Source organism: Pseudonaja textilis, chromosome 6 (genome assembly GCF_049901715.1).
Source record: "Pseudonaja textilis isolate UNSWEBS1 chromosome 6, rPseTex1.2, whole genome shotgun sequence".
NCBI classification, from domain to species: Eukaryota; Metazoa; Chordata; class Lepidosauria; order Squamata; family Elapidae; genus Pseudonaja; species Pseudonaja textilis.
This window is the reverse complement of record NC_141995.1, coordinates 55,102,809-55,115,668: the sequence shown is the minus strand read 5'-3', so window position 1 is coordinate 55,115,668 and position 12,860 is coordinate 55,102,809. Positions and strand designations below refer to the sequence as shown.

General features: G+C 42.3%; 1 protein-coding gene across 2 annotated transcripts in view; it reads right to left on the bottom strand.

Annotated features, from left to right (window-relative positions):
* Positions 1 to 4,662, bottom strand: part of CHIC2 (cysteine rich hydrophobic domain 2) — a 31,718-nt gene extending 27,056 nt beyond the window's left edge. The window contains exon 1 of one of the 2 annotated variants that reach the window (XM_087936596.1): positions 4,304 to 4,662. In XM_087936596.1, coding sequence (XP_087792722.1) covers positions 4,304 to 4,422 — 119 coding nt within the window. In that variant the 5' untranslated portion in view covers positions 4,423 to 4,662. The remainder of the gene's footprint in view (positions 1 to 4,303) is intronic. The other variant, XM_026699893.2, reaches the window with a different exon arrangement.
* Positions 4,663 to 12,860: the final 8,198 nt, after the last annotated feature.

The window sequence follows — 12,860 nt, the reverse complement described above, 5'->3', positions numbered from 1 at the left end:
ACCCAGACAATGTAGTTTCTTGTTTGTTTGTTTTTCTTTATACCCTGCTTTTATTATTTTTACAAATAAGTCCAGGCAATGAACAATCATAGTAGTGTATAATCTGATATTTCCTTGGCCTGAACTAAACAATCAGGCAAATCATATGGTCACTCTTAAGGTTTTGCACACAGTGTACAATTTGAATGCAAGTGTATATGGGTATATGTAGAATATACTCTGAATTTTAAACAAAATGACTCAAATCCTGTTTAACTAAAGTTTCCTTCAAGACAAATTCAACATGGGATAGATACAGCAATACAGAAGTATTACCTCCTTTCACATTTTTAAAAACTTTTTAATCTACAACTCTGGGATTAGCCCAGTCTGACCCTGTACTGAGCTTTTTCAGTAGCAGACCAGGTAAGTTACATCCTGTAACTTACCACATAAGTCTTCACTAGCTACATGAAATAATGTTTTTGTATACAATAGCAAAATTGTAGTCTACGCCAACATAGCACTTATCTGCAATTTCTTAAACCAAGCACTTTTTTCCCCAGGATTTCAAGATAGCACATAGCAAAGGATCTTTTGCCTTCAGGTTGTGATACAATATTTAATATACTACTGAAAAGTACAGTTAGTATTTGACATGATGGTAATGAAGCCAGTAAAGACACCTATGAGACTGACATGATTCTACATTATTTTTGCAAACCCGTTGTCTATAATAGGCTTTTTTTTGCCGAAAACTAGAAGTAAATGTCAGTTTCCAGCAAAAAAAACAACAACCCATAAATCGTAATCACATGACCGCAGGGAACATGGTCACAAATGTGGACCGGTTGCCGAGTTCTCCAAATGTGGTCACATTACTGTGGGGAGAGGGAGAGCACTGGAACTTCGAATCCAGGTTGTAAGTATCTTTTGGGGGAGGTTTGTTGTAACTTTGAATGGTTGTTAAGTGACTAGTTTTAAGTTGAGGATTACCTATTCTCCAAAATAGAGTCTCCTACACGAAACATCAAAAATGTAAGTCCTATGCAAACTAACTATTCTCTAGCATTTGTGCATCAAATGCACTTGAATAAATTGCAAGTTGAATACGGAGCAAATACAATATTCGGTATTTTGATTTAATCTGATTTACCTGCTCTAAAACCAGGGGAGGAAAAGCGTAGGAAAGGAACAGATAAAGATTCAGCAATTTCCAATTGCAGTATTTTATTTTAGATTTCAGTAATTCAAAAGAAGAGATGGAGAAAAAAGAGCAAACATGAAATTTGAGGGGAAAAAAATCTGAAACTTAATATAAGAAGTTGAAAGTTTTTTATTCCCAATAATACTTTTCTCTGATTTCCCCCATTAAAGTTTGGGCAAGACAAGACTATTATACTTTGAAGACCTGCCTTCCTTCAAACTTGGGTCTACAATGCAATCTTGCACCACATTTTTTCCATCTCCATTCCTCTTCTTCTACAGTATTGTAAAAAAAAAAAAATCAAATATGCCTTAGACTTCCCATCAATAGAATAAAATTCTTTATTGGCCAAGTGCAATCAGACACAAGGAATTTGTCTCCGGTGCATAAGCTATAGTGTACATATAAATAGTAAGTAATAGGTCATAAATCATAGTTACAATAATTAATAATAAGTTACAAATAACTGATAAATCATAAGAAAGCAATAGATGGTGAGAAAGATGAGAAATGAGACAGTGCTGTGTAAATTAAGTGTTCAGCAGAGTGATGGCATGGGGGGAAACTATCTTTATGTTAATCAATACCAGAAGAAAGACTATGAAAACTATTAGGGATTTTCCCTGCTCTCACGAGAGACCTGTTTTTCAAAAACAACTCCACCACACACCCACTACGGCATCTGTTTTACCAGATTTTACAAAACACCAGATACAGGTAGTCCTCGACTTACAACTATTCATTTCGTGACCGTTCAAAGTTACCACAGCCCTGAAAAAAGTGACTTATGATCATTTTTCACACTTATGACCGCTGCAGCATCCCCATGGCCATGTGATTTACATTCAGATGCTTGACAACTGACTCATATTTATGATGGTTGAAGTGTCCCGGGGTCACACGATACCTTTTTGCATCCTTCTGACAAGCAAAGTCATTGGGGAAGCCAGATTCACTTAAAAACCATATTAACTAACTTAATAACTGCAGTGATTCACTGAACAAACGTAGAAAGATAACTGTCTTTTTTTTTTCCCCTTTGGGCACCCTGGCACCCGCTGAAAATGAAATTCTGTCACCTGATGTGAGTGTACACATACATAACACACTATAGAAACACTATATACATACATATGTATCTATTTACACCCTAATGCCATGATGGCAAACCTATGGCACATGTGTCAGAAGTGGCATGCAGAGCCATTTCTGCCGGCACGCTAGCCGTCACCCCAGATTATATGCACTGTGTAAGTGCACGTGCCTCCCGCCAGCCAGCCGACTGTTGGTGTATCTGCCGTGCATGCACACAGGGCAGGGCACGCACACAAGGGGCATGCGGATGTGCAGAGGCACGCAGTGCATGCAGGGGGGTTTGGATGCACATGTGCAGAGGCACGCAGCACAGGAAATTGTGCAAGTATGCGCAGAGGTGCACAGCAGAGGTCAGGCACGCATGTGCAGGGGGGACGCATGCAGTGCATTATGGGTACTAGGCACGCAAGGATGAAAAGGTTAGCCATCACTGCCCTAACGTATAAAGGAAAGTTGTTAAATGGGGCAAACTTCCTTTAACCGATTTCTCACTTAGCAACAAAAACTTTGGGCTCCCCTGAGGTCATAAGTCAAGGACTACCTGGTACTGACCTAGTGCTAACAACTAGGGAAAAGATGATAAAAGGTGTCTCTCATTCCACCAAGGCTTCGGGTAGGTTTTTATTCGGAGCCTGAAGACCAAACCATGAGTTATAGGGTCTCCGGCTTGAGCAGGTGGGTTGGACTAGAAGACCTCCCAGGTCTCTTCCAATTGTTATTCTGTATTCTATTCTGTAAGAGTTCAGGTCTCCACTTTAACCCCCTCTAACGTACAGGCAGTCCTCAACTTACAACAATCTGCTTCAAAGTTTGCAACGGTCCTGGAAAAAAGGGACTTTATGACCATTTTTCACACTTTACGACCACTGCAGCATTCCCAGGGTCACGTGATTTATATTTTTTAAAATAATGCTTTATTGAGTTTTTTCCCATTTATACATAATACCAATAGTTATTAAACAGCGCTGTGACATTACATATACATTTATGTGTCCTATCAAAACTTACAATACATAATACTTTCATACCCTCTTACTTATCATATACATTATTTACATTTCCTATTCTTATATCTATTATCAATCCAAATAAATCATGTTTCTCATACTGCATTGTATTCTGTGTCCGCTTTCCCTTTTAATGCCACAGTTAATTTATCCATTTCCACACACTCTAACATTTTTTTTTAAATTATTAAACCTTCAGGTGGTGTGGAGTTTTCCTTCCAGTACTGAGCATATGAAATTCATGCTGCTGTTAGTATATGTAATATAAGATATTTTGTCTTTCTGTTATAGTGGTTTTTTTAAAAAAAACTTATAATTCCAGGACAAAAATCAACTAACTTTAACAACTGCAATGATCCGTTTAACAAAGATAAGATCTTCTTTGTCATTTTTTTAAAAATCCTTCTGGAAACCAATGAAAAGGGATACTCTGTCCCCTTGCTGTCAAAAGTACAACACACCCGTAGACGCACTACATACATACAACATGTATGTCCCTGGACCCTAACATATAAAGAAAAGTCGTAAAATAGGGCAAACAAAGCTCTCTTCACCAAAGGTCTCTTTTAACAACCTAAATACACTCAGGGCTTCTCTCTCCTCAACCCCCCCCCACCCGGTCGTAAGTCGAGGACTACCTGTATGAGGGATAAAACAGCCCAAGAATGGCTCCGCGGTTTTTTTCGTTAAAAAAGCGGCGGAAGGGAGAGAGAGGAGGGAAAAAAAAATACCGCTTAGTAAAACTTTTTAGGGGAATTCCGAACTGCAGTTTTCCTCCGGGGCTTTTTGTAACGGAAAAAGAGCGATTTTTAGCGGCGGTCGTTGGCTGCGGGTAGGCTTCGTATGGAAAGGAGAGGCCGGTTTCCTCTCAAACCGGATTAAAAGGAAGCCGCCTTAAAGGTCGGGTGGGGACGAGGGAGGAGGAGGAGGAGCAGCAGCCCCGGAAAAGGCTGCCCGGCCGGCCTTCTAATGCCCGCCGCCCCTCTTCGCCCTCTTCTCCGCGGCCCTTGCTTACACGGTCACATGGCCCGAGCCCCGCACCACCACCGGGTCAGGCGAGTGCTTCAGCAGCTGCTCCTCCAAGGCCCGCTCCTCGTCTTCCTCTTCCTCGTAAATCTCGTCGAAGTCCGCCATGACCGAGGCCGGGCCACGGTGACTCTCCCGAGGAGGGAGAGAGAGAGAGAGAGAGACTCAAGAGCCCGGGAAGCGAAGCGAGGGGAGACGGGTCAGCCCAAGCGGCTCCCGCCGCCGCCGCTGCCGCCGCCCGGGCCCGCCCCTCAAAAAACCGACTCGCTGAAATGTTTCTCCTCAGAACCGCCGGGAAGGAAGCGCCCGTCGAGCTCCCCCGGAAGGGGCGGGACAGGAACGGTCACAATCACAACATCCGGTCGTCGGGGGAGGGGGCGGGCTCGGCAGCCACTGGCTGGAGGAGCTGCGAAAAGTCAACGCCCCCCCGCTCTCTTCCCGGCCTGCGGGCGCGCGCGAGAGCTCCTGCACGCATGCGCTGGCTGTCGCGTCCGTTGGGCTCGAGTGTCTCTATGGAGTTCTCGGTCATCCTGGTTGTCCCAGAGGGGCTCTTTTTTTTTTTTTTAATCCTTTCCAAAACTCAACTGGACTTTCGTGGACTTTCTCTTGGAAGGCGTTTCGCTTTTTGCCCGAGAAGCTTCTTCCAGTTCGCTTCTCATCCAAGAACGGAAGAAGCTTCTTGGATGAGAAGCGAAACGTCTTCCAGGAAAAAGAGAATGTCCAGTTGACTTTGGGGGAATTAAAATAAAATAAAATAAAATACATTCAAATGAAATAAAATGATAAAATAAAATACATTCAAATGAAATAAATAAATAAATAAATGCTCCTTTGGGGGTCAGTTGGGCTGGGGGTGCAGGGCGGCAATGACCGGAGAGCGAGGGAGGAAGGACAGCAACCCCTTCTTGCATCCAGGGAAAAGGCTGCCTCACCGGTCTCCGAGGGTGAGTCTCCGGGATGCTCCTTTGGGAGACAAGCTTGGCAGTGGAATCCGGCCCAGTCAGTTGTGCTTTAAGCACTGAGCTCAATCTGGGTGACTTGGTGGCACTTGACTACACAATATATTTGCCTTTATGTATCTTCTGGAGCAGTGACTTTTCAAACTTGGCTGCTTTAAGATGGAAGATTTTCCCCAGCCAAACATGCTTGAGAAACTGTGTTTTAGAGGTATTTCCAATAAATAATTGGTTCCCTTTGCCATCCGTCAGGTAAACTCACAAGATTCATTTTTCTCTACATGTACATATGCATCCAACCTAGACTGTGTTGTTTCTCTTGTGTCATATAATATATGTGGGTATATGTGTAATTTTGTTTTTATTTATTTTGTTGTGTTTATGTAGTGTGTTTTGGAGATGGTGACCCTCTGAGAACTGTATGTAACTGTATGCAACAAAATTTCAATGTATGCCAATTGGTGTATATTCAAAGTGACAATAAAGCTATTCTAAGTCTAAATGTTCTGACCCAAGCCTTGTTCAAATCAAACAAACACAAAGTATGTATAAAAGCAAACCTTTTTAATGCGGCGCTGTGAATTCTGTGCATTCACAGCCAAGCATCATTCAAAACTAATTGTCCCAGATAAGAGCAAGCCCTTTAAAGGTTGCAAAAGGATGCCAAGAACCAAAGACTAATTGCAGATAAATATCCAAAGCCAGAAGTTTCAAAAGACAAACTGGAGTAAGCAGGGCTTCAGTGAGGACTCTGAAGCTAAAGAACTTCTTTGCTTCCTGCAAAGAACACATCCCCGAAGGCCGGCTTTTATCCCTTATGGGAGGGGTCATCACCTTCCAGCTTCACTCCCAAGTCGCCCATGCTGCTTCAGCTGCTCTTTCCTTCAAGCAGCCCTGTGTGCACGCGCCCTGAGCACAGGCTCCAATGGGGTCCTCTTTGTCACTGCTGCCAGACTCCACAACCTCCAAAGGCAGCACCCTACTCTCCAATAGTCCTGGACCCATTCCTGCATCACGTGCAGGCCCCTCATCTGAGTCCTCACTGTCGGAGACCTCAGCTGTCGGCACCTGCTACCGGCAAACCACAACACTAAAGGAGAATAAAGCTCGAGATTGAAATGAACTGTCCTTGGTGCTTTCTGAGCTGCCTTGTTTTCTTGCAGATGTTTTGTTACCCAACTAGGTAACATCATCAGTGCCAGTAAGGAATGCAGTTTTCTGTCAGTTTATATTCTGGTGTTCTGGTCTCTGTGGGTGGGAGTGGACTTAGAAATTCTTTGGTTTGGCTGTTTACTGATGGCTCTTTGGCATTGTCTTGATTGGGTTATTGATTACTTGACACATAGACATTAACAACATCTATAGATTATGCAAAAAAAGACAATCAACCAGCCCCAAAGAGAAAAAAACTCCAGCAGGAATAAGCACCCAGATCAGCATAGATTAACTCCAAGGTCAACTTCAGACCAATAATCTAGTAAGCAATACCCCAGTCAAGAAACTGCCAAAGTAAACAGCCCAACCAAAGAATCCTTAAGACCTCCCCCACCCACACACAAGGCAAATTGCTAGACTGTAAACTGACAGCAAACATCACTCCTTACCAGCCATGATGATGTTACCTAGCTGGGTAATGAAACGTCTGGAAGAAAACAAGCAAGCACTAAGAGGTATTTTCAACTTCCCCAGCTAGTTCACAGCTCTGGTTTCCTGCTGTTCTCTTAGAGGTGGCTAATAAATTGATTAAATGTTAATTTGCACAAAGGTGATATTAGTATGCTTCTTTTCAAAATTTAGGAAAGCATGTTTTTCCTTGGAGCCAAAGACATTGCCTTTGATATGCAAAATTAACTTTTGTAGCAGTCAAGCTGTTCTGGACATACTCTTAAAATTCTTCGAAGTATTATTAATGCCCAGTGGCATCAAGACTGATTTATCCTAATTTATGGAGTAACTGGACAAGATACTAATTTTTTTATATTAAAGAATGAAGGGTCCAGAAAGAGATTTTTGACATGAATATCCAACCCTTTAATTTATTTACATAATGCATAAAAGAGGGAGGGAATCAATTAGTCAAAACCTATTTTAGAAACTGACCACGACCTACTTCTTAACATTCCGAATACTTTGTAATCACAGGATAGGAATGAAATATAGGCAGTCTTTGACTTAGAACCACTATTGAGGTCAAACATTTTGTTGAGGCATTTATTAAATGCGCTTTGTCCCATTTTACAACTTTTTTGCCACCGTTGTTAAATGAATCACAGCAGCTGTTAAATTAGTACCACAGTTGCTAAATGAATCTGGCTTCCCCATTGACTTTGCTTGTCAGAAGGTCCCAAAAGGGAATCTGTCGTGCTCCTGGTGGAGATTGACTCTGAGGGAGAGGAGGAACAGCCAACAGGGAGTGGATGTGTGGCTCCAGAAGTTGTGGAGGAGGCTGGGGAAGGGTAGAGGCCGGTTGAGCAGTCAGAGGAGGACCCAGGCCCATCCTCTCTCCATCCTAGGGCACTCAGGGAGGAGAGGATAAGGGAGAGACGTGGTCTATGGGGGAGGAGAGGGCCTTGATCCTCTTCATGGGCTGCAGCTGTGAAAACTGAATAAGAGGGCGGACATGTGTATGGGTGAACGCTGGAAACAAAGCGTGGAAATATCTCTAGTTTATGGTTCCTCTCTGAGTTTGGCGTCCTTCCCAGTGTGTGTTATCTGTAGATGTCCTCCAGCCCTTATCTTGCCTGGTTTGTTTTGCTTTTTCCCTTCTTGTTGTAACTGTTTTGGCTTCCATTAAGAATATTTGGAGCCTGGAAGCAAAATGAAGGAATAAAAGGGGCTTCACCAGGTTTTTGTGACTGTGTTTGTTTTGTATCCCACCCTGGGTCATCACAGGATCACATGATCCCAGGACATTGCAACTGTCATAAATATGAGTCAGTTGCCAAGTGGCTGAATTTTGATCATGTGACCATAGGGACACCACAATGGTCATCAGTCTGAAAAACAGTCATAAGTCACTTCTTACTGCTGTTGTCATTTCAAATTGTCGCTAAATGAACAGCTGTAAGTCAAAGACTACTTGTGTGATATATTGAATTAAGATATACAGTATTAATATTGAAATTAGAATTATCATATTATCAGATTTCGACCATCTCCTAAATGTAGCCAGATGCCCAATGACTAACAGAGCAATCTGTAATCTGTGAGCCAAAGTGGCAGCTGAATGTTGTCATGCCCTTGTCAGAGTCTGAATCCAAGGAGGAAGCTGAACAGCTGACGGGGAGTGGGAGGGTGGCTCCATTGGCTGTGGAGGAAACTGGAGAAGGGCAACTCCAGCTGGGCAGAGCAGAGAAGAGGTAAAACAAGGGAGAGAGAGTTCAGAGGAAGACCCAGGCCCACCCGCTCTTCATCCTAGGGCACGTAGGGAGGAACGGAGAAGGGAGCAACATGGGTTGCGTGGCTTACAGGGGAGGAAAGGGCCCTGATTCCCTTCATTAGGAATACCTGGGAAGAGAGTTTAAAAGAAATACAAGCTGAGTGTGGCAGTGCTGGGAACAAACATGAGTTTACTTCATGTTGGCTTTGCTTATCTGTGTTCCTGGCATCTTTCCAACCACGTTGAGTTTTGCCATGCCTTCACATCTGGAATTCTTGCTCCTTCCCTGCAAACTAATTACCTCACTTTGCCTTGATTAGACTTATAGTTACAGTTTTTGTTGACCACATTTTGGACTTGATTCTCTGCAGCCAAAGGTTGTTCCTGGGAGAGTTTTTCTCCAGCCAGAAGGTAACCAGGACATTGGGGGCAAAGTTGAAGCTAATAAAGGGACTCCTACTGATTATCTGACTGGATTGCCCTTGTGCCACACCCCGGGTAATCACAAATGTGGGAATGGAATCCACTTTTGGAAGAAAATTCTCACCATGGCCTGAGATCCTGAATTTCATTAACAATGTTGATGGAGGGCGGTGATAATTTCCACACAACTCAAAAATTACAACTTGGGCAGTTACATCACAAAAATAAAACAAAAAAAAAATCTCAGTTGTATCTAATCTAGTATACATATTTCACATCTGCAAAAGCAACTGCACAGCTCAGCCAAGTTCACAAAATGCAATATTCTTTATTGGCCAAGTGTAATTGGACACACAATTGGACTTTGTCTCTGGTGCATAAACTCTCAGTGTACATGTAAACAACAAACAACAAAGTAATATAATCGTAAGACACCAATAGGAGAAAATAATAGGAAAGATGAGAAGGATAATAACAATTGCAGCCCTACTACATGGGTAACATCCTTAGGCCGGGCTGTGGGAATTAGGTGTTCAGCAGAGTGAAGACTGTCCCTGTGTTTAGTTGTTTTGGCTTGCAATGCTCTGTTGTGGTGCCCTGAGGGGTGGAGTTGAAACAATTTGTGTCCAAGGATGTGAGGGGTCTGTAGATATTTTTTCAGCTCTCTTTCTGCCTCATGCAATATACAGATTCTCAATTGAAGGAAGGCTGGCTGGTTGCAGTTGTTGTTGTTTTTTTCTTGAAGTCTGTACCTGTTTCAGAGAATAGGTTGACCCCTCTCCTCTTCGTGTCAGCTTTTCAAATACTGGAATACTGCTATCATGTCCCACCCTTTTCTCTAGACTAGCCGAACCTAAATCCTGCAACTGTTCTTCCTCAGTTTTAGTCTCTGGGCCTTTAATCATCCTTGTTGCTCTTCTTTGCACTTTTTCCAAAGTCTCAACATCCTTTTTTGTAATGTGATGACCAAAACTGGATGCGGTATTCCAGTTGTGGTCTTACTAAAGCTTTATAAAGTGGTACTAATACTTCATGCGATTTTGATTCCATGACAGACTCAATGATTCCTCCTTAGAACTGGATCAACAATCTTGAGTTTTATAAGTTCATGCCGGAAGTATATTCTTCATTGTGCCTTTTTAAAGGCGGTTTATAAACAAACAATTTGAGGTCAGGATACCTAACATCAGCTTTGCCGTTATTAGTATGGTATGTTGCTGGAAGAGGTCAGATCAGTGGTCAAAGTTTGGCAAAACATAGTCTTGTGGTTATTTGCAGGTGGGTCATCTCCATGCTAGTATATATTCTCAGAAACACTCTTTGCCCAATATCTGTAAATCACTTACTATTTTAATGTTTGGATGCCTCCCGAAGCCTTTATACGTTCTTTGAGGAAGAAGGAGTGTTAGATACGTTCATCACATTGACATATCTTCTATATAAAAGCAACATACCGCTCACGCCTCATCACAAAATGTCCAGAACTGTAAAGCCTACAAACTTGAAATTTGGCACGTATGCTCCTCTTGGCTTCTAGGTACTCGCTAAGAAAGGATTTTTCAAACTGACCATCAGAGCATTAGTATTTCGTATCTTATTATTAACATGCTCTGATGCTAAGAAGTTCTACTCACCCTCCTCACCTGAAAAGAAATCTGTTCCAAATGCAAAACACAAGCAGAGGAGTTTCAGTTTTAGTTTCAGCAATCAGTTTTACTACAGAACAATTGAGCTAAGCCATGCCCAGGCTCCTTGCTGTCTTCTTGCTCACACAGCAAATACTGTTTTAGTTTCCAAACAGCCCTCAACTCTCTCACACACTGACAGGACGCTAGCCAGATGTATACGATAGATGCTGTTAGACAGAGGCACAATTTTCCCCTTGTTTTTCCTCCCCCAAAACTAAGCCCGATCACATAATTTTGTACCGAAGCATGATTTATAATAATAGTGAAGGTGGAATTAAAAAACAAATCTAAAAGACCCTTAGATCAATTTTGTGCCATGAAGAAGTGGTTGAATTGCAATTCCCATTTTCATCAAGCACTATACCAATCCTAATGCACCTGGAAAATTGCAGGACCTTATATTCTTTCTAATTTCTTTAGAAATTAGAGAAATGACGCTTACTCCCTCTGACATTTGAAAATCAAGAGAGAATACAAGTGATGTAAAGCCAACCCTCCTGTAACTCCAATATAGCTGTTTTTAAAGAAATTATTCAGAGGGCAAATGACCTGGTAGTGGTGGACCAATTTCTTTAGAAAATCCCTTCTTCACCACTATTGATGCTTAGAATCAAAACTGGTTTTTTTTTAAAGTCCTCCTACTCCTTACTATAAAATTCTGATCAGGTAGATCAATACACATTCAAGGCAATAAAAATATTCAGCCCAAAGACAATTAATCCCCAACGTTATTTCATTCTTTGAAGTCTTTACATACGTTCCCATTTACGCAAACATTAACTTGAATGGGAAGAAAATAATGGAGAAAAGTTGCATTTTTATATAGGATAAAGCAAGAAAGTCTGTCATGCTCCTGTTAGAGTCGGACTCTGAGGGAGAGGAGGAACAGCCGACAGGGAGTGGAAGTGTGGCTCCGGAGGTTGTGGAGGAGGCTGGGGAAAGGCAGAGGCCGGCTGGGCAGTCAGAAGAAGAATCAGGCCCAACCCCTCTGTATCCTAGGACACGCAGGGAAAAACGTAGAAGGAAACAACTTGGCTAACGAGAGAGGAAGCGGCCATGATCCCCCTCATTGGATGCAGCTGGGGAGAATAGTATATAAGAGAGACAGTTAAAACACAGCGTTGCCAGAAGCAAAGTGTGTATTATTTGGGGCTGAAGTTATCTTGGTTGGCATCCTTCCAACAGACTGTGCCTTGTTATCGCCTTGAAGTTGGCAATTACTTCTCCTGGTCCATTGTGGAAATTCCTTCATTGTAGTTTGTTTTAGTTTTTTATTTCACCTCTATGTGCTCATTAAGTTCAGACTGTATTGCTTTCGTTTGAAGACTATTTTTGAATGAGTTTTATCTCCAACTGAGAATTATTGAACAGTGGGCCAAGTTGGAGGCATTAAAGGACATTTATTTACATCTTGGATTTTGTTACGTTTGTGTTACACTCTGAGTCATCACAAAGTCTCTATGAGGGGATGCTGACATGAGCATCCTGTTCCCAGCCTTTTCAGTCTTTAAAAGGCCTTGTTTAAGAGACAATTTTTGTTAGTGCTTCCTAATACAGGTAGTCCTCGACTTACAACTGTTCGTTTAGTGATCATTCAAAGTTACAAGAGTACTGAAAAAAGTGACTTATGACCATTTTTCACACTTATGACCATTGCAGCATCCCCATGGTCATGTGATTTACATTTGGATGCTTGCCGACTGGTTCGTATTTCCTAAAAAGGGTTTTGACTTCCTCCCTTGATTAAATTCCTTGTTATTCTTCCAGAGCGCGGTCCATCCTTCTCACTTTTTCAGTGTTCATCCCCAAACTACCCTCATAAATAGAATAGGATAGAATAACAGAGTTGGAAGGGACCTTGGAGGTCTTCTAGTCCAACCCCCTGCCTAGGCAGGAAACCCTACACCACTTCAGATAAATGGTTGTCCAATCTCTTCTTAAAAACTTCCAGTGTTGGAGAATCAACAACTGTTGTGGTTCACCGGCAGCCTGTGCAGAAGGCAGCGGAATCAGACAGTGGGGAAGAAAGGGGACCAGTCCAGGAGTTTGGGGAGGACTCGGACGAGGATCCTGCATCCAATACAGAGATGGGGCCAGGAC